We start from the raw sequence: 23363 nt of genomic DNA on the forward strand, positions 1-23363 counted from the left end.
TAATTATTTTATTCAGGTGTGGTGCAGCAGAGGCACATCTAAAAGTTGCAGGACTGCGGCCCTCGAGGACTGGAGTTTGAGACCCCTGGTTTAAACCAACAAATGTGGTCTTTATGTTTCCCAAGACTAAATGGAAGCTATAGATATCCTTTCATTGAAGCCGCAAAAATAGTGGAAACTAAACAAGTCATTTCCCTAAACACTACTAAAAAAGCTATGTCAGTGAAATCAGTGAGGTGAAAAAAACAGGCTCTTTAACGCTCCAAAATGACCTCATTACGCATTTAAATCAGGCATCACAACATCAAATTCACCCTTTCCAAAGGCTGCAAATCTTTGAAAACACTGCAGGCGTTTCACAAAATGATGGGAATGGTCTTATTCCAAGATTATCCATTAGCTTAACCATAAATCTTTGTTTTTTGGTTGATTTCTTCTACCTTTCCAAAGAAACTGGATAACCTCGCTTGGGAGGATTGCTAACACCCTGCTATGGACCCTCACTCTAAAATAATCTGTCCAAGTTACCATGCTTCAATACTAACATAATATATCTTTATTCTGTCATGTTTTTGCTCACCATGATCACCATTTCCAATGACTATCAGTTCTAACAATTGTCTTTCCTCAGCCTGTTATTGCCTTCACTTGCTCTGTGTTAGTCTAATTGTGTTACATTCTGAGCTTGTATTGTATTGGTATCTGTGGGTAAAAGTTTTTAATTAAAATAAAAAAAATAATAAATCTCATCCGTCAAGAAATTCCCCCCAAATATAGAAAATCCAACATTGCACCAGAAGTAGAAGAGGATACTGTTTTTTTAAAACTGCATTTATTATTAGTTTTCACATTGTAACCACAATCTTAAATGAATTTTATTAGAATTTTATATGGTAAACCAATTAAAAGTTGTTTTTGGCTTGTTGGTTTGTCACAGTGTATTGTGTTTCTTCTACTTTACAATAATATACTACTTTATGTTGGCGTATCTTATAAATTACAATAAGATACATTGGAGTTTGTGGTTCTAATGTCACTAAAAGTGAAGGGGTTTAAGTGAGAAGGATTTAGGTATATGATTATATTTGTAAGGCACTGTAGTCTAAAGCATAGGTGCCTAGTGTCAGTTATCAAAAGGCACCACCCTACATGTTTCATATGTTTATTTGAAGACTTTTTTTGCTATGCAGCAGCCTGCTGATTGCATCCTCTCTATGGAACCAGGAAAACATCTAAAACATGTAAGACACTGGCCATCGAAAAGAGATAGATAGGAAACCACTGGTCTAATAATTCATTATCTACAGTCCATGAAAAGCCATTTTGTCCTCTTTGGGGTATGATAGGATGACCAACAGAAACTGACCACAAAACTTCAGTTTCGAGTTTACCTCAAAAAATTTTAGTCTGTCAAGAAATTTAAAAGCTTCTCCCAATAGTTCTGTTTTCTGCTTAAGATAAGTGGGTATCATTTGCTTTAACTGGACTGTATAACATAAACATAATGAAATAAACTCAACCATGACAATAAAGTGAATCCTTATAGCTTTAAAGTAAGTGCTCATCAAAGTGTAAAGTGCTTTGATAATGACCTTTCTTTGAGTTAATGTATCCTGGAACAGATACATGTATGGTAAATTAACATCCTCAGATTCTGCAGAAAGTAAATGAGGCATCTGTATTGGCTTTTCGGAGGAGTCCAATGAGGGTAGTTGCAAATTTAATTGGCCCACTGAGGATGCAAAAATACAGAATCAGCATTTTACCTGTAGTTATGTGCATTAACTAATAAGGTATTTTTCTTGTTAGTGCTGAAGAACAATGCAATGAGCCAAGCTCTGTTGACGTTTTGTGTATTTGGAACAGCAGCAGCAACAAAAAAAGAAAATTTAATACTGTGTCAGTATGTGTGGTCCTATGCCAGCCAGCTGCAATAGGAGCTATCAGTATTCAGTCTAAGAATGTAACTGTTTTCCTTTCATACGCTGTTTTTGCACATCGCCATAAAGAATGTTTCCTCTGAATGTCTGTAATGTTGATGAGACAAAAGAAACCCACTGAATCCTGGAAAACATGTCTTAATAAATGAACGTTCACTGTGAAATGCCTCCCTTGTTGCCTTTTCCCCAGCTTTGCAGTACAGTACGTCTTAGCACTTCATACTTTTAATTTGACAAATATTCACTGGCAGAGGTGAAATAGTGCAAAAAAATGTTTTGTCTGCAATGGTGTTTGTTTTCATAGCACAACTCAATGAAGAGAAGGAGAAAAAATGAGTCAGGGTCATGCTGTTAGCCATTGAGTTTTTCCTGTGAGTCAGAATACTAACTGAAGAGGACAGAGAAATCACCAATGTCGTGTTACTCTGTGATTTTTGTCGACAGAAACCTGACAGCTGTCTGTTTTCGCCGTAGTTACACACACATACCTGTACAAACTCCATCCCAACACCATCCTCTGTAGTCTGAAGGTGATGGTTGCGGTAACAGCAGGATCTGACAGCCAAGCTGTCGCCAGAAGCAACACTGCAAGTCAAGCACCGTCTCCACCAGGGGGTGAGGCGAGGAAATGAATTCAGAGGGCACATGAGGAGAAAGATAAATAGAGGAATGGAGAGAAAACAGGGCAGTGATAGCACTGAAAAATGACTTGACAACTAGACAATAAAACAGAGAGATGGTCTTTTAAAAGCAAATTCAAATGATAATGTCTGTCGACCCATGCAAGTGAATCTCATATCAAGTCATTGAGTTAATTCTTAATTATAAAAAAAATCTACAGACTCATTTGAGAGACTAAACACTTAAGTCTGCACTTCACAGCCTGACTGAAAGTAGAATCAATAGTCTAATCCTGCTCAGTGTCATGCTGTGCAGAACATCATATGGCTGCTGAATGAACTCCAGCTAATTATGTAATGCAATGAACTGTAACTTCTAAAATGTAAACTTTGGTAAGAGGAACAGTTTAAGTTCTTTCTTGCTTTGCTTTTTTGACGCATTATTCTCCCATCCTAATAATAACTGTTCGAAGAGAGAAACCTGATAGGGTGAGAACTGAGAAATGTTCTCAGCTGAAAGCTGAAGAACTTACAGGAGAAAATTTGTAATTAATGACAGAAAAGCTGGACAAAGATAATTCAATGCATGATATCAGCTTCTAAACCAGGTGATCTCTGGGTGAACTCATGCTTGTTATATTAGAACTTTGTCACAGTTCGTAGCTTGTTTATCCACCTGCTTCTTGAGAGCTGACTACAGATCTGAAATGCCACTGTTGTGTGCAGAAATTGTGACAGAGTGATTCATCATGATGGAAAATCCTCAACTCACAACCAAAATGTTCAGTGTTGCCGCCAAAAGAGTGTTATGGACTCATTAAGTAGAGCAGGTACTCTTACAGGAGAAATGTATTATCGATTCGATTGGAGACTAAAATTACTGTGGTCTCTTTCAGCACCATCCAATAATTTTGGTCATAATTTTGCTCTTTCAATTATTTTATATTTTGAGATAAGGTAATCTTGGTTTGATTCATTACACTTGAATATAGTTAGTTGTGCTAGCGTGGTTTCCTCCATTTATGTTTAGCTTCATGTTTCCCCTTCTTTGGATTTTGTACTCAGATTTTATTTTGCTTCTTGGGAAGTTTGATTTATTTTTATAATGGGCCCTCCAACTATCCCACATCCTTGGCTTAGAAAAAAAGAAAAGAACAAAAACAAACATCTGCAGATGAAGTTCTTACACTTATATCTGCAGAAGCCTAAAGCATCATGCTGCAAGACAGGACAATTCCCTGCAGGCTTCCCAGAAACATTTGATGCAACACTGCGCAGATCAGTGCTGCAGCCAGAGGAGTGAGATGAAACACACAGCAGTCATTAAAATAAAGAGAAGGAGGAGGAAAGTGAAGAAAAGTTTGGCTACTGCTGTTAAAAGTGATAACGCTGAAGCAAGGATGAAATGTGACAAAATAAGAGATCAGGCAATATAGAAAGAATGGTAATAACGAGAAAGCAAAAGGAAGGATTTTAAATGTTGGAAAGGGAAGAACTTTGAAAAATCAAGCTAAATCCACAACTTGAATCAAGCCATTCATTTTTTTCTGCATATCATCTGGGTAGCTGATAAAGTTTGGACTATCAACATGTATTTGTTTACAAACTAGCAATATTAATTGCTGGTTTTATTCTTAAAATGATTTTAGGTTATTTGTATCTCAGATGAATGGAAATTATTTACTTAGCACTCACAGAGAAGAAAGATAGAAAAACCGAGGTAGCTGAATGGATAAATAGCAACATACAAACAGCATACAAGCATTGGACAAATAATAATTAAATCAAACAGAGCTAAACGTCAAAGTAACAAGTAATACGAGGGAATGTGGAGTAAGTGCTGCAGAAAAAAAATGGCCCAAATAAAGCACAATTTACCAAAGCAACAGGGCTACTCCGACTCAAAGCAGTTGAGTTGGAGTAACTGCCTTGAGTTACAATTTAAAAACCTTATGTAAATGTACAAAACATATAAAAACAAAGTCCTTAAACTTTATATAATTTTAATAAAACAAAGAAGATAATATCTGCTCCTGAAGTTAAACTTCTAAATGTTAGAGTAACACCCAGTAAACACATATACAAAGTTTTTCTTCTTGTCAGTTGGGAAACTACTTATTTGTTTAAAAATGCTAATTATACAAGTCAACGTCACTAGTGGGTTTGTCTTTCACAACTGCATCTAAAATAGTGACTCAACATTAGTTAGTGCCTCCTAAATCACCAGTGAAGGTTTTTCTCATTTATATCATCTTCACTAATTACAAATTACATTCTCTGTTCCATATTGTGAACCTAAGAGTGGGTCTTTATGCAACAATGCCTTCTAAGCGTCTTTAATCCCGCAGTGTCTCCAATCAAACATTTTGGGTTTTTAACCCAGAAGAGAAATCTGGTACTTCTAGAAGTGAAGCAAAGACAGCAGATACCAGGTACCACACACAAATAAGTTTCTAATCACTGGTTGTTTGTACTTAGGGTCTGAAACTGAGGCAATTAGAACAGCAGCTAATGGGTGGGTTGTGAGATCCTTTCAGAGTTAATCTGAATTTTCTCTCTCATTAAGACCCACAGAGGGAAATATGTCTGTTCGCTGCTTCTTCAACAATGGCATGGGTCTTCTTAACAGCTTATGTAACAGCAAACAAATTGACAAAAACCATTTTTCATTGCACATTGCAAAATTCCTGAAATTTCCTCAGTGTGGGTGACGCTTTTCAATTAAAGAGAAGTACTCTCCCCCCCTTCTGCTCATGGTGAGTCACCCACCATCTCTGCAGGAAATTATCATCCTCTTAAACAGAAAACACACATTATGCTCTGCTCATCCCGGCTCTTGGAGTTTTGAAATGGAAAACAGCTTTCTAAAGATGAGGAAAAAAAGAGCTGAGGATCTTTTAAGCCGAACGTCCGCAGGGAAGCTCTCCTTATCTCCCTGTTCTCAATAAAGGCTGCATGCTCCAGACAGCGCCGACAGAGCTGCCTGCTCGCCCAACTTCAAAATATTTCAGCTCCGTCCAAAACAACATTCTCAGAGGAGTCCAGAGTAACAGCGGGAAGCAGATTCATGCCTGGACTTTTAACTAAAATCCTGTGGAATACAGGACAACACTCACTGTTGAATAGATGTTTTGGGGCCTATAATGTAAAATTTATTAAAAGCAGGGTATGTGTAAGAAGATATGTGCGCCATTTAAAAATTCACAGTATAGAAAATAATTTACAAGTTTAAGGTTTAAATTGTTGTTCTGTAGATGGAGCAAATAATGTGCCCGAGTTCCTGCCTAAATAAGAAATTAGGGGTAATTAGATGTAATGTTCATTTTGTTGCTGCAGGGGGGAAAAAAGGAATTCTGGGTCAGATTTATAAGACTATTCTTCAATTAAATCAAAGTTCTGCAAAAAAAAAAAAAAAAATCACAATCCTCAAATCCAAATCTCATCTTCAGCAATGAAACGAAGGAAACGCCCAGATCTGTAATTTATATCTTGATATTTTAGAGTTAGATTGTTTTGACACGATTCTATAATCTTCTTTCTACATTACAATGAACAAATAATACTATAAAATAATTTATTCTTGTGGAATCTGTTTTGGTTTTTTTCCAGTCAGCAAAAGAAGTAGGGCCCACAACATCTTTCTTTTAATTTTTTTTTTATTTTTTAGCTTGGCTTCATTGGAAAAGACTAACTATGCTGTTAATATTCTTTTTCTAGCATACAACACTTTGCACAGTCTGTCCACATGTTCTTTTATGAACTTGCTTTTGTCTGTGGATGTTATTTTTACATCACTCATCAGAGCTTCAGAAGAAATTTTGGAGTAGGAGTTACATGAGCAGGTTTCAATCTACATATTTATTTTGAGTAAAATTACACCGCAGACTCAAACTATATGTACATATATATAAAACTGTCTTCTGCAGGAGGAATTAGCATCAGAGATGATTGTTATCGGAGCCGCATCATCCTGCTGTGATTTTCCTATTCAATTGTTTCTAATCTGTGGTGGGCGAGTAATTCAGGTTCCATGCAGAGGTGCAATTATTGTACATACTGGATTTAAAAAGCCTGCATCATGTGTATGAAAAGTTGTTTCATCTCATTGTCGTCATAAAAAAGAGGGTGTCTTTACAATAAATTGTTGTGTGTTGAATTTGTGCCATCGATTTGTCCCATTATTTGTTTGGCTGGGATGATAACGAGCACAAACTAGGAGCACAAACTTTTCATTTCAGGAAAAAGTGCAGCAGGGAAGGGGACGGTAAAACTTTCAGATAAGTGATCTTAAGAAAATTATAAACCAGACCAAAAGCCACATGTACAAATTTATGCAGCAACTTAAAGATAAATGTAAGCATTCACACGGTCCATGTCAACCAGTTCATTTGCCAGGCATTGTGCTGTTAGCAGAATACGTCGGTCCACATTAGCGACTGCTTACCCCCAGGTTAATCATATGCTGTCTTCGGCTATTCATAAGCACAATATGACGTGTTTTTATTTGGGGTTTGGTTGCTGTAATGCCAACAGAGTTTTTTCAAGATTACATCATTTTGTTGTGCTTTGAGTCATTCCTATATAATTTCCTGTCAGAAACAAACTTCTTACGTAAAAAATAAATCTTTTTAAATTAGACCTCCCAGCAGTGGGACTAGTCTTGATAAAGGGACTAGCATTTTGTGCTACAATGTTAAAGATGGTTTTGCACATTCCTTGGAAAATAAATGATGATTGACATTAACATTCTTCTTCTACAACGTCTGTCAGCCTTTCCTCGTTAATAGTCACTTACTGTAAATCTTTTTCTTCCTCTCTCTACAGATGGATTCTGTAAAGTAGTTCAGTTTGACCCAAGTGTTCACACATAAAGAGACGCTTACATCACTTTATGTGTTGAGTTGTGGCTGATTCACTATTTGCTTTAACAAGCACAAAATTAACAGATCCACCGAATAGATTAGCCAGAAAGTGTATACTGCCCAGGTTGCATTATATTCTTAATAAACTTTCTTTTTTGGCTTCACCATTCTTATGAGGATAAAAATCTCAAATTAAATTAGAGAAAATATTAGTTATAAAGTCACAGTAAGGAGAAACTAAAGCCAAACAAATAATTTAACTAAACACGGAGCGGAAAGATAATCCCAAAGATATTCTTAATAATTAATGGAACAATTTTACAGTTCTCATCAATTATGCCATATAAAATAAAGTTTTAAACTGCTTTAAAATGGCATTGCATTGAAGTCTTTTTGATACTCCAGCTAATAAAACAGCTTGCACTAACTGCTGTATCTTTAAAAATCTTTTTAAAAAATGTTTGTGTGTTGGGTCGCTGCCTGGTCCAGTTGGTAGAGCAACCGTTTGCAGTGGCTGTGGTGCTTGGTATGGTTGTCTTTTGTTGACATTTGCTGCATGTCCCCCCTTCAGTCTCCACCATTTTTTATGTCAAATTACAGTTCAAACAGGCCACTAGTCCAAAAAAATGTTTAGAAGTGAAAAAATTTAGAATTTATGTTAATCTCATTCTTTTCAACAGCTACCCTGCAACTGTTTATAATGCAACTTCACAAACCTTGTGAATTATATCTGAATCTTAAATACAACTTAAAGCGGATGGAATTTACTTTTTTTTATTTTTCATCTCTATTAAAGACTTTGTTGACCAAATAAGATCCAAACCAGACACTTTATTTAATAATCTATACATCTTGACTGTCTGAGGAAGATAGACTGGAGACCTGCTGAAAATAAATGGGAAAAGAGAAATTGAACAATCTGACAAATTAAGGAAGGAATTAGACTCTCTGCGGGCTTCCGCTAGTCTATTAACCTCTCAGATGTAACAGAACTGTGAGAGCAATAAGAGCATCTTCATGCATTTATTCAGCAGCATTAGATCTCGTTACAACATGACCGCTCTGATTAAGAGGTGTCATTTTCTTCCACCAAGACTCTGTCACACACACGTCTGTTTTACAACAACTCTGAAATAACTTCTCCAGTCAGTTTCTGTTTTGACCTGGAGATGAGAAAACGAGTATATAATAACTCCGATTCTCTACATCATGGCCGAAACATGACATGTTTTAATGTTGACACTAATGTGTAAATTGAGCAGATGAATGTTACAGAGCATTTGACTCCAGTGCCTGCATGTATCGTACAGGGTGCGTTCTGTGATAAAATTCAATCAATCAATCAAATTTTATTTGGATAGCACATTTCTGCAGCACATTTCATAATGCTTTACATCATAACACAAAAAATTGCACCATGATGATCATGAGGAACTCACTGTTTAAAACATTTCCTTTGGTTTTAATGTTTACATATCAAATGTTTAGATTGAAGCAGAAATGATTAGATGTTTTTAGATAAAAGCATAGAATGAAAGTATTTCTCAGAATGCTTGAGGTTGATGAAAAACATAAGCAGAACGTATGGAGTTCAAATCATAATTAATGGAGTTTTAGAGGGACTTGCAGCTATCAAAGCATTCAACTTGTCAGCCTATCCAAGAAAGTTTACTCTGCTACTGTGTTAGAAGAGATCATGGACTTTCTTTCCTTGTTGTTACTGGATGTGAGAAGTACTGGAGAATGTAGTTGCGTTTCATCTGGTCTCTTTGTTGCCAAAGTCTAAGCTGTTTCTAGGGTGCGTTGAACTCTGTCAGAACTGCACATACTCACTGATACTATTTTTGAAGTTTGTGGAAAAGATCTCAATGCGGAGTTGTGAAAAGGTGTGTGTCTGTAGTCGTGAGGGCATTATTTTGTTCTGTTCTGGAGAAGAAAGAGCTGAACTGAAAAGGAAGCTCTTTAGCTCAGATATGTTCAAACCCACACATGCATGTAGTGTTCATGCACATCATGGAAGAAAAAACAAGATCCTGCATTTCCTCCATCTTCCAGGTTGGAGCTTGTAGTAGAGTCAGTTAAAGGGTTTGGACATTGGATGTCTCCTATGTATGTATGAATGGGAAAAAAGGAAAGATGATGTGAAGTAATTACAGGTTATAAAGGTCTAAGTTTAGTGAGAAAAAGCTGTGATAACAGAATTAACAGCTCATACCATTGTAGCCACATTAAATATATAAATATATTAAACAAATTAAGCTAAAAGCATTTAATTGTCAGAGTGGTTTATTAGCTGATTTTAAGACCAACTAACATGTCATTTTAGAGAGAAAAAAGAAATCTTGAAAGTATGAAGCACAATTAAATACATTTTGCTTGTTTTCTTTCAACTCAGTTTTAAATTTATTTCTTAAATTTTAGACATGGATATAACTAAAAAAAAAAAACTTAAAAATGAACCTGTGAAGATAATAAATCTCCGTTAGATCTCAATCCAGTTTAATTTTGTTCAGCTGTATGTTGTGATACCATGCAGCTAAATGTATATTTACCTGCCTTATTAGATTATGTTGCAAGCAGAACATTAAAATGAGCATTAATTGTTCATATAAATATATAATTTAAGATGCAAATTCTCTAATTTCAACCACTTATGATCTACATTGAGGTCTTTAAATTATGACTGAAAAATATAAGTAATGTACTGCGTAACTCAAAGACCAGGGAGGTTGTTCAAGGTTGTTTACTCTGCAAAAGGGATGAAAAACTTAGAGTGCTAAAAGAAAAAAGTGTTTTCATCTACTCCATTCAGTTACTCCATCATTAAAAACCGTACAGCAGATAGATGTGGAAATCAGTCCTTTTCAAGCTCATATTGAGATGTAGACTTTTATTTCACCGACATATTTTCTGCTGAAGAGATTTAAAAATTATTATAATCACAATACTCTATATTACAGGTAGAAAAAAAGTCCTTGGGAAGTCCTCTGATATAATGCTGCTCCCCGTTTAGCACAAAAGTCCTTCCAGGTGGAAGATTAATGGGTACTTTATTTCAAACATTTTCTTTGCAAATGAGCAAACATTTACGTGTGCAACAGAAAAGTGATATATCCACACACACAAAAAGTTATAGTTCTTTACACACATAAGGCTTGTGGATATGATTTTTTTTATTGATTTCCAAACATTTTCTATTAAAAGCTGAAACATTTCTATGGTTGATACTGCCACATAAACACTGAAGACGTGCACAACAGTACAGAAGCTGTTCAGTGAACTTACAGTACATGTTGCATTTTATCTGCTAGATATTGCAGAAAAATTCTATTATTTCATATACAGTCTGTCTGAAGTTAAACCAACCTGTAAAAGTTAGGTACAAGTAATAAAAAAAATTTTAAAAAATAAGACTTAGTAAAAACATTAAAACAAAATAAAAAATAAACAAAAAACTTTAAGACACAGAAGAGCTCCTACATAATTTAGTATCATCTCTCCCAAGTCTGAAACAGTTTGGCTTAATATCTAGATTTATTCTACAGTTTTAGATAATTAAGCTTTTTCATCTGTCTTCTGATCAAATCCTTGTTTGTCAAGATTTTAGAAAAAAAACTTTTACAACTTGTACCTGTAGATTGTAAATGCTTGTCATCTCTGGTCAGGAAAAGTTTGAACATTGGTTGATTTTAAATGAGATTTGGATTAAAATAAAAATAAAAACATTTCTAGAGTTTTTCTTATTTTTAGATTTTGGCTGAAAATGCCTAATAATCACACAGTGTGAACCCAGATAAATAACAGGAGCCACCCTGGGTGAAAAAATGATAACTACAAACCTCTTTGAGATGCATAAACTGCACATCTGAAAATCATAGTACAGTGAAAGTGACTTGAACCAAAAACCTTCAGAATAGTGCAGAGATTAAAACTAGAATAAGCTTAAGATGTGATGGTTTTGCTTAACATCCAATGGTAAAAATCCCCAAATAGAAAAAAAATTACAACTGTAGAAGGAACCAAAACACGTGTTCAAACTTTACCTAAATAAAATTTAAACTATAGCGACGCTAAGAAATTCTCTTTACTTTCACCAATATTTCGACATAGTAATATTGCATTGGAGGAAATATTACATCTTTTTATCTTAGCAAGCATCAAGTCACTTAATTCTATGTACATATGCAAAATATCCTCCAAATATCCCCCTAATCACAATTTGGCATAATATACTTATCTTTAAAACATCTGACCAGAAATACATCGATGGATTTGATAAGTGAAGATAAAAAGCACAATTATTGCACAAATAATGCGAGGTTTGGTTTATAACCCATAATCTGTTCTCAAAACATTATTTTTTAAGTTAAACTGTTCAATGTGTCACCGAAAACTGCCAAAGTAGGGCAGTTTTATTTAATAAGGCATAAATCAAAGTGCATTTGTCTTTTATCAAGGTTTTCTTCCTGTCAAGATGTCAGATGGTGATTAGAACCCACTCAAAGCTGCAAACTTGAAGATGTTTGGGTTGAGGTGAAAAACAAATAAGAATCAGCTCTGAATGTGGGAGTCAAAACCAAAAATAACTATTGAGGTAGTTTGATGTGTTGACTAGAGAATTTACATGAATATTTTTAGGCTGTGAATATGATAAATTACCTCTAATACTATTAATCTCTTAAAAATCTGATTAAGTGATCTTCTAATTTACGGTAGTTATAATGACTTTTGGACTGAACTAATGGCTGGAATTAATGTAACGTGGCACTCGTACATTTGTGACACAATTGCATTAAAATATATATACACAACAGCAGCAAATAAAAACATAAAATAAATCTGCTCCTTAGAACGGTTTAAGCTGGCCTGAAAGACCCAACAGTCTGTTCTACTGCACCATGTAGGCGTAGAATGTCTCTTCGTGTTTGACATTATTTCGTGCTATGATTTCTACGACGGCAACATAAGTTCCTAAGAGGAAACCGAGCAGCCCCACCACGCTAATGATCAGGTTGATGATAGTCGTCACTGGCGACAGGCCCTCCGTGTGAAAGGTAAGGATCTGCAGGATGGGTGGAAAGATGAGAGCCAGGAAACTGCTGCTGACCGAACCGACCAATGAGATGACGAGGTCCAACTCCGGTATCAGGATGGCGAGAGCACCTGGAGAGCAGAGAGGGTAAAAATGTGTTCAGACTAGGATTTAAGACAAAACTGAGTATTTAGGACTAAGATGTAAGACAATACTAGTATTTATCAGGATTTAAATGGATCAAATGCTGTTAAAAAACAAAAGTTGTGTTTTAAACTTGTAGCTTCCTAAGCTTAAATTCTGTATGTTCAGATGTCATTTCTACCCCTCATGTATTTCCTGTGTAAGTGCAATGCCAGGCTTCTACAGTCAACAGTCAATCCAACTGACATCATCAGTCCTTATACTAATATTGACCCAGATGAGTTTCATTCAAAACCTCCTGCGGTTTCATTTCTGAAAGCTCAGATCTGCATTGACATCAGGCTTAATTGGTGATTTAAAAGTAAAAAAGAACTACCTTAAAAAGGGGCTCATCTTTGTGAAAGAGGTGATGGTTCAATTAATAAACATATAAATAAATGATGTTTCTTTTTACACAGCCTAAAGAATCCATGTAAAACTGGTTCTTTGCTTAATTATCCATGTGCTGACTCAGCTCTGATTCATCCCCCTTGAGATTTTAAGTGTCTGAATGAGTCATAGGTCAGAGTTAAAACTCTGAAAATGAGCTGAAAGAGTAAAAAAGCTGTCAAAGTTCAAAGAAAAGAGTTGAAAAGAGCTTCAGAAAGCATGAAAACAACTCTTGATCAAGACAACTTTAAAGAAAGAAGAAAGTCTTGCTGAAAGGCAAATGAAATGAAATGAGAGGCGTGAATCAGACTTCTGCACATCGCTGCTCTGATGTCATTTTGACAACAATAACGTTAACATTCAATTAAGACTTATTTACTACCGTTGAGTTCAATGCAAGTTCTTCAACACCAATTTATATTTTTATTTATATTTTCCCTACACATAGCAGCTCTGCTAATGGCTTGATGCATTAATGCAGAAGTTCAAGTTTCAGAAAAAAGTCACGAATTAGCATGTATTGCTAGTAGTCTGCCACTCGGGCAGCATTGAATCCAAACATCTCCTGTTTGGATGCAATGCTAAACAGGAGATGTTTGGCATCGTAGATTGGGGGATTCATGTAGCAGATTTTTCTAGTTACTTTTTTTATGGTAAACCAGTGAAAGTCACAGGAGCCAAGGTTGGACTACCAGGAGGTTGGTGTTGAGCCTTGGTCCTACGTCATGTTTCAGGAGGATGCTCCTTCTCCCCTAATATGGGCAAGGTTCATTAATCATTGAAGTGTACCATCGTTTGCTTTTAGTCTGACCTCTTCCCCTGGAAACCCAATTAGGACCCAAAACACTGAAATGATCAAAGGTCTGCAAATCCCTTGGAAGCATCCCAAACTTGATGACATGCTGAATTGAACCATTTGATTCAGCTTTGTTAGAGCAGGAATGCATCTAAAAGTTGCAGGGTAGTAGATCTCAAGGACTGGAGTTGAAGAGTTGCTCCAACTTTTTCACAACATTAAAAGATGGTAAATTTATGAGGTGGAAAAAGAAGTCAGTTCTAAGTGAGTTGAGGTTGTTCAGGCATCTGATCAGGACGCCTAAACAACCTCACTTAGAATGACCTGGAAAGTGTTGCTTTAGAGAAAATTATCTGGGTTTTCCTCCTGAATCCTTTTTCCCCATTTTGCTACCTTCATTGAGTGAGTGGATGACTGGCTGAATGGAAGCTCAACTAGTTGTATTTGCCTATTTACAACTCATTATATAAATCATCTAACCCAGAATGTTGTGTTAGTTGCGGGCACCTTTTTGATAGGGTAGTTTCTAGAAGAGAAATTTGTCCTCTTTTATATGTCCGTCAGGTTTGACGTCAGAACTTAAGTCCCACACTTACAATTGCCTCTCAGAATAAACAGCATCATTATTGGTGGAATGCTTTTTGATGTCAACTTCAAGTATTTCAGTAATGCACATAAATATAAACTCAGCCTTCCCAAGTAGCTCCTCCAATTTCTCTCCAGCTCTTTTGATATTTGGTGTTCAAAGAATGCAATATTACTCCCCATTTTTTTCTCTCTCCCCCATTTGACTTAAAACGATCATATGTAGTTGACAATCCAGATGATTGATTGAATTCAATGTACAAGTGACTCATTTTTAGGTTTCTGCCACAAAGTAAGAACTTGGGAGTCAGGAATACAACGTATATGGGCAGAAGAGAAATGAGGTGGCATGCACTCTGATGAAAAAAGGTAGATGGATTAGGTCAAACAGATGACGATGAAAGGGAGAAAACGACAAATTTAGATTGGAGGAGGGACTCCCACTGGGTGAGCATGAAACTGTGATTGTTGGGATTGTTTTTCACGTGTCGGACGGAGCAGAGACCATGCTGCTAAAACCACCAGGGATCAGGGTCACCTTGTGTGGTTGCTACAGAGACAACAGCACAAACACCTCCTCTGACGCGGAGATGCATTCGTCACAGCAGAAGAGTGTGTGTTTGCTCCTCTCTGCACATGAGTAAACGATTCACATGTGGAAAAGAGAAGTCTTACTGCTTTACAGAGTCCGTTAGCATCTCCTCTGTGGTGAGCAGAGAGGACGGGCCAGAGCAGGTGTTCTTGTTCTGTTCATACACCAGGCACATAAAAGCCTCTTTGAACTATAATCAATCGCTCACCACTGCATGTTAAGGTCTATCAAGTTATACTGAAAAGCAAAAAGCAAGGTCGAGCTTTCATGTAACAAGCACGGCGCAACTCCCCAGTGTCAAATGTTCATGTAGAGCAAATCTGCCACTGCTCAGGGTACGCAGTCCAACGCCGTTCTTTAGCCTAGATTTAAAGCTTTCCAGGGCATCAAAGAAGGCAGACCTGACTCTGGAGGAGGACGAAGGGGAGGACCAGCTGACTTAAAGAATATGCTGAGCCTTTCACAGCAAATAAACCACAGGGCTGCTTCTAAGAGGCTTGCTACTGTCCCCTGAGAGAAGCAGCAAACGGATCATCAGACAGCTTCAAAGTGCTGAAGTCGAAATACCGCAAGCACGTTAATATTTCCGCACAAGCTCAGGAACTACAGAAACAAAGAAGAAAACGCTTAATGTTACGATCTGCTCACCGCAGATTCGGGATAACAAGAGGGAGCTCTGAACAGCATGAATGACATAAACTTTTTAAAAAGAAGGGAAACATGGGAGGTAGGTGGCTTAAGGACAGTGGGTAAATTCTCAGCTGCTAAGCCACACATGGAACAAGGTCTCTCATGGCCAAGAATCCTGAATCCATGCGTCCATGTGAGGCTTGTGTAAGACGGTAGAAGTGGCCTTTCCCTAGGAAAAGTTTACATGTGAAATGCATGATCTGAGTTCATGAAGACAATCACTGCCTTTGCCACTCAATTGCAAGTATTTGAATCAATTCTTCTCAAACTTGAGACACAGATCCAGCATTTCTGCAGCCTGTGACAAAATCTTAGATAAATAGATTTTTTTTTTTAATTCTGTGGTTCCTCTTTCCATTTTTCGGTGGAGAATTCTAGACAGGTTTTGTTTCCTTCCTCCCTTTAGTTGATTTCCGTTTTGTTTCCAGGCAGCAACACAAGAAACCTTGTGCATTTCATTGAAACCATTAAAATCCACAACCTTTGCACTGAGAAAGTGTTTGAGTAATATTTTTCACAACTCCACATTTTGGATGCTGCACTATTAAAGATTAAATTTTGAAGTCACAGATTTTTTTTTTTCTCCTCTTCCCACCCGTCAGCATCAACAGACCGATTGGTCAGGCCAGTTCAATTAAGCAGCCAGAAGAAGGAAATAAAGGAGAGACTGAAAGGGAGAGGAGCTGGCAGCTTTTAAACTGTCAGCAGGCGGTTTCTGAACGGGGCCCACAGGTTTTTAAATCCACTGAGAGAGAGAGAAAGAGAAAGCTCTACAGGCAAACAGAGTCAATTACTTCCCAAGCCACGATGCCACGGCCGGCAGTAGGGATGCTCTAAGGCTGGATTAGAGATTGGTAGGGAGGCTCTTAGCTTTCTTTTCTCCACAGACAACCAAAATATACTGGAGGCAGTCTAATTTCTTCACCTCGCCACCAGCAGCCACCACCCAGAAACAAGTGGAGCTGCCTCTAGCTCTTTCAGGCCTGAACAGACTTTCATCTCGCTCACCCAACATTGGCTGATCTGCTGCATAGTGGACTGAAAGTCATTAAAACATGGACCTTTTCTCAGTCTGCCTGAAAGGCTCACATCTTTTAACGGAGCAGTTGGTACCTGCATAAACTAATATTAATGAGCTCAGGGAGGGTGTGCTCCTCATGGACCCTTTGGCAGCATAAATGTCACTGAAAACTTCACTAAGCTTTTCAAAATATGACCAGTAGACAGCATTATAAGTTTTCAGAAACCGGTGACCAAACCGGTTCAGTCATAGCGGGTCTCAATGTGGGCTGGTATTTTTGGGGTACAGTTTAGATTTTCTCCACACAACGTTTTGTACAAACATGTGGAAGATGGTTTGTTGTGTCCCCTACATGACTTGTGCAAAACAGTTTTTTTTGTCTTTCAACAGCTTTCTTTCCATCACTCTTCCATAAGGGCCAGATTTGTGGATTACTATTTATCCATTTGAGCTGTGGGTATCTGAAGCTCCCCCAGAGTAACCATAGGTCCCTGATGTGCTTTTCTGCTCTCCTTGCACAGCCTGTATGGTCAACTATTAAGTCTTGGTAGGGATGTTATTTCATGACCAAAACCCACTTTTACACTCTACACTTCTCTACACTCTTGTCCCTGATCTGTCTGGTGTTTTTCTTGGTCTTAAAGGTGCCGTTGTTCACTAACGTTAATTCAAAAAAGATGACACTAAGTGACTTCTGAAGATAATCAGTCTTATTTAAGAGGGCCTTATTTAGGAGGCTGAATTCTCATTCAAACCTTACTTTTGAGACATTTCCTTAAAGAAAAGTAAAAAGACGCTAAAATGAAAGTTCAATTACAGCCAAATGGGTCTACTCATTTTAAGTGCTACTATTTCTTGAGAAGAGTCTGTAAGAGTATAATAATAATAACGACAAACAGGACTGTTAAGAATGACACACTGAGTGAAAAAAGCTCTTTCTGAATAGAGATTTACTGAAACAATGCTGAACCTCCAAATCTCAGAGAAAACCTGATGGAGCAGAAAGTATGTGGTTTAATAGAGAGCATTTTTGTTATGTAAATCAGGACATTTACTCAGCCTTTATTGACAAACTTTGGTGCAATTTAGAGGTAATGGTGCTTAATGGTGGGGCAAAAGCTAATTTGGGACTTGAGAACCTCCTGAGTAATTGCATTAACATTTATATGGAAGACTTTGCTGTTGATGTAAAGGATTCTTAGCTGGATTTAACTCCATTAGAAACTGAGTTGATCATGGCCATATAAAAATGACATAAATAAAAACCTGAAGAGGTGGACTATATTCAGATTAATAAACTGTTGCACAGTGCATACAGAAGTATGTCCAAACCAAGCAATGATAAACATGGTAGTGAGTCCAAAATAAAAACCCTTAAATGCAGACGGGTAACTTTTGCTCTAAATATATTCCTTTTTGTCATATCTGTAATGCAAATTTAAATAAATCAACTGAAACCATATTATTGGAAGCAAAGCCTTAATGAAGCAAGATTTAGAGTTAATTACTGGAACCAGTTTGGTAGAAAAGGCTTCCTTTTTTATAGAAAAATCAGAATGACTTTGCCAGAAGCAAACATACATTGTGAACTTTTGCATCCCCCCCCCCCATCTAATATTAATCCTTCAGTGTCATGCTGAAGTCCTTGCTGCTGGCTACCAAACAATGTGTTACTGTTGTACTGTTACTGTTGTGGTTTTCTGAATTATGCCATAGTAATTAGAAGCATGAGTTCATTTTTTGTTCCCACATGCCATTAACAGTAATGAACTCCAAGCTGGATCCAGAGATATTCCACTCAAAAAGCAGTTAAATACAGTTATAATTAACTTTTAAAATAAATACTATATGAACTAGGAAGCATTGGTGAGAAAACTTAAATATGTTGATACATTATTTCTCTGCAAGATTTAACACATGCAGAGAACATGGTTCAGCTAAAAGAGATTGATCTTCAATGATCATTTACTTGGCCTCAAATTCACCCCCTCTGAATGAACAGTCTGTTTTCACCCCATCTCCATTCCTCAGTTTCACTAACAATATAACCTCTGGCTCACCTCCCTCATCACTGTGTTGAGTCACTAGTCAATGTTTCTTTTGCACTAAAATGAGCTGACAAAGGTAGCAAAACTTCTCCAGAGACGCTCCGGATTAAACACTTCACAGTTTTGCTTTAGGGGAAATTTCTTCAGTTGAACCAATTTTTTTTTAGAAAATCGTTCGCATGACAGGTTTTACAGAAAATGTCTTCCTGAAACATTTGTCAACACCTGGCAGGAAAGAAAAACAAGGAATTAACCAAAAATATTTCCATCTGTTTTAATGATGTTGGATCTCCAATCATGAAAGACTGATCACAGGAGGCATGTGTAAAGACTGCTAATCCCACAATGCACTGCAAGAGGAAAACTCTGATCATGGGGAGGTTATAATAAAGGACTGACAAACAATATCTCAGTTCTGTTCAGGGTGACAAAAATACAGGTGGCTGTATTGTAGGATTTAAAAAAACAAAACAAAAAAGTATCTAACAGGTAAGCTATAATTTAAATTCTTGTTTTCATTTTCTGTTAAATGAAGCATAAAACCTGTCTCACACAAACGCATAGTTCTGTTATATTCAGTATAAACTTAGCCCTCCTCAACAACAGTCATAGCTTAGGCACAAAATAAAAATATATTTACTAAACAACAAACTCATTTTCCACCTAAAGAGGCTTCTCAAGACAAAATCTTCTTGTGTAATTACAGACTTTTGCAGAAAGGAGAAGATGATTCTTTAGAAAACAACTTCTTAGAAAATTGCAATGAATATTTCAGCCGTGGGGCTGGTTCTAAGAGTAATTGAAACAATGGGGCAGTGGAAACAGGATGCTCTGTCCCAGTTATCAATTTGAAGCTGCCAATTTATTTTATCGTGGCTGGTGGTTGTTTGAAGTTACAGGAATACAAGGTAACAGAAGCAGTTCCCTGTGAGCGCGAGTGAAGATTTGTTTAATCAGGAGGCGGCAGTTTGCTGGAGGGGCTATAATCTGTTCCTGCTGTGATGGGGTTACATTTTATATTTATTTAACCAGTAATTCCTCTTAGAGGTACAAAATAACTTTACGGCAACTACATGCAAATGAAAATCATGGATTTTAGGTGTTGTGTTTGTGATATTCCTGAATTCATTTGTAGGAGCAAAACCAATATACATGTAACTCCCTGCTACAAGAGAACCAACAAACTGCTCAGGAAAACAACTGTATCTGATCAAAGCTGAACAGCATGTAAATCTGACAACTGGGAATGGAAACGTCTGTCCATAAGGAAATCAATGTACAGTAATGGTTCAGGATTTTCTGTATGTGACGAGCTCTGGGCGGTGGACATTTGGAGCATTTTGCACTTTTAAAATAATGTTAGGACGAGGGAAGATTTTCTGAAATAATGTTCAGTTGTCCTTTAATAGATTACAGTCTGGAAAAAAATTTATGATATTAAAATATACAATCATGTGGAGTAAAAGCAAGGACAAATGTCTATAGTAAGATTTTAAATAAAGAGCCAGTCAGCCTTGAGCAGCCATTTGAATTTAAATCTAAAACTGAGAAAATGATGCACGTTTTCTCCGCATGAAGAAGCCACTGCACTGCCCTCAGGTAAGAATTACAAACAAATGCATGACATATTTTTACCTTCTGCTGCAAACATGACAACTGTGGAAAATGATTGCAGTAAATTGTATTTCAAGACAGAGCAGAATGATAAATAAAGATGTCTGCTGCTTGATTGGAGGGTTGTTTCACAAGTCAATACATCCAATCTGCCCTGCAAACCATGTTTTTGAAAAGAATGACATACAGCTTGAAAAAAATAAAATGCCGAGCAACAGCGGAAGCGGTTGTGTTTCCCCGAGTAAGATTGAAAAAGGTCACATCAAATCATGAGAAAAAAATGGTCATGAGCACAGAGATGACAAATGAACAAGACATTTAAGAAATTAAAAAGTTTTCTTCTTGTAAGTGAATTAATACGTTTGGATTTCTGTCAAACAATTAATTTATACACAAGTCACATGCCATGTAAAGGTCTACTTCAACTGGTTGTCACCACAAGATGTAAACAAACAAAAACTAAAAAATTCTACCTGCTTTTATTAAATCATTCTCGATATTTTAACAAAAGGCAGTTTTGATACACAAAAGCACACACTCTGGTACCACAGTGCCATGACCTGCGTTTTTTTGTGAGCTTCATTGTACAACATGAAAATGTCATCAAAAGACCTTTGTAGGCTGCCATGTCATCTGCTGGAAACAGAACATTTCATTGTGTGACACCTGCAATGCAAGATGGCAAATAAAAGAGCCAAACACAAAAGATGTGCTGGAGCCCTTCAAATACCAGTAACAAGCTCAGGGAGTCTGCCTAGGAGGAGGCATTTTTGAGAATAGAAAGAAAAATGACACAAAACTAATAAAAAAGGCAGAAAAACACAAAATTCTCTTCGCGTTGCTTGGAGACAAAAAATCTCCTTTTGAACCGTCAAAAGAAGTTTTAAACTCAAAACGATTTAATTACTGCATTATGACTTCTTGTGATTATATTTCAGGAAATGTAAAAATCCTGTAGACAAAATTTGGCAATCAGACAATTCTTGACCTTGTTCAAGGCATTCATGGTGAGTCTGCACCCAGGAGATGTTCTGATACAGGAAAAAAACTCAAATTTATGACTTACACTTTGGAAAATATCCAGTTGCATATCTCCTAAGTACAATGCCTAATCATTGTAGGCAACTGTCACTTTTTGCTACAAGTATTTGACTTTATAATCCGAGTAAATTTCCTTAAAAACATTATTGTTTTCCTCAAAATTTCAAATTTTGCAATGTGAGTAAACATGCTAATTTAACATTGTACATTTAGATCTTAAATTGTGAAAAAAATGAATGTTGACTGAGAATTTCCTAGATATTGAGGGAAAATATGTTTTTTGGACCAAGGACTGTATATTCAAAGTGGACATAACCACTATGTTCATTAAGATTATATGATTACTGCTGCTTGAAACTTTCAATGACATTTGGAGAGGGAAAAAAATCCCTGACAGACAGTATCCATTTTGAAGCATTGTGGAATATTGTGCCAAATTTATTTTACAATAAGTAGATATATGTAAATAATTTTCTGTAAATGTACTCTTTGTTGTATTTTCTATCAGAGAACTCTTTTCCGACTCACTAACTTTAAGCCCCACAGAAAAATATTCCTCTCTCCGATTACAGTATTTTGATAATGTAATTATCAAAACACAGTTTTTTTTAAACCATGAGCACCCCTCTCTGTCAGCAGGAAAATCTTTTATGCTTGGAGTGTTCAGTTAACGGAAGACTAAGCAAACAAAGTGGACACTTCGTCAGAAAGTCTTTGCTGTTCTTTAACAAAGTCCAACAAAAAGCTGAACTGATTCTTCTTTGAACAACAAACATATTAGGCTGTAAGGACCTCAGAGAATACTACAAAGACAATAAAGACAAAAAGAGCTCAGCTCTGCAGGCAAAGACTCTCCCAGCAGACTCTCAACTTTATCTCCTCAACAAACGAGGCTGAGAACAAACGAGCAAAAAGGATCAGAGACGGACTGTTGTCCTTTTCCTGGCTCCACATCATACTGACCCATCTGTCTTTAAGAGTCCTTGGGTGCCACTATGGGTTTCTGAGGGGTTCAGAAAGGGTACGAGAAGCTTTAATTACCAGAGCCAGCACTTTTCCAAACTACCATTCTGTATGTCCTGCAATGTGAGAAGAAATGAACTCTTGCAGAGTTTTAAGAGGAATTGTGGAGTAGAAAGATGATGTGAATGCTGGTAAAGTTCTTGATGCAAGTCCTTGAAACACTTTTCTGCTCTGACTTTACAAACAAACTTTATCCTATTGTGCACATCTGCTATTCACACCGACCTTGTTATTTAAAACACAAAAGCTAAAGCAAAACAATGTGTTCCTGACATAAAGCCAAAGTTTTTCCTTGAAGGTGGCATATGACTGCAAAGGATTTTTGATGTACGTATTTTGAAGACTAAACAAATTATGCAAATCTGTATAATGATCTGCGAAACAAAACACTAACGGGATTGATATACAAAATACATAAGTTAACTATCAGGCATTTATGAAGTCTTTCTACTGGTAATCTTAGGTATAATAAATATTTAAATAAAACAATTTGAACATTGCTAGGTTGAAAATGAGCCCATAGTTGTAGCATATTTATTAATAACTGAAAAGCAAATTACAATACATTAAGATTTCTGTATACTGAGCACTTTTTATACTTTACAAAGTGTATGAAAAGTTTAAGCTGACTAGCTCTTTATTATAGACGGGGAAGAAACCTGAGGGCAAAATATGAGCAGATAAATCTGAGGATGGAGTGGAAAGGACAGGAGGAGCAGGACGAGAGGTAAAATTAGAGTTGGAGTGTGAGTCTGACCTTCCCTACCCTGCAGGAGATTCTTGGTAATGACAGAGATCCTCTAGCTGACTGTGTCATGTGACATGATAATTGAGCCAGAAGGTTGGGTTGTTTAGGGGCAGAGGCCGTCATTTAGAGATGGGTCTAGTTTGAAACATTCAGATGCGATCTGATAAATATTTCAGAT

The 23363-nt window shown here is 36.7% G+C and overlaps 1 protein-coding gene across 1 annotated transcript in view; it reads right to left on the bottom strand.

Annotated features, from left to right (window-relative positions):
• Window positions 1-10323: 10323 nt before the first annotated feature.
• LOC102228387 (proton-coupled amino acid transporter 1-like) overlaps window positions 10324-23363 on the bottom strand; it is a 38200-nt gene continuing 25160 nt past the window's right edge. Inside the window, exon 12 of the mRNA XM_005808632.3 lies at window positions 10324-12585. Coding sequence (XP_005808689.1) covers window positions 12311-12585 — 275 coding nt within the window. The 3' untranslated portion in view covers window positions 10324-12310. The remainder of the gene's footprint in view (window positions 12586-23363) is intronic.

The sequence above is a fragment of the Xiphophorus maculatus genome, chromosome 23, assembly GCF_002775205.1.
Source record: "Xiphophorus maculatus strain JP 163 A chromosome 23, X_maculatus-5.0-male, whole genome shotgun sequence".
NCBI classification, from domain to species: Eukaryota; Metazoa; Chordata; class Actinopteri; order Cyprinodontiformes; family Poeciliidae; genus Xiphophorus; species Xiphophorus maculatus.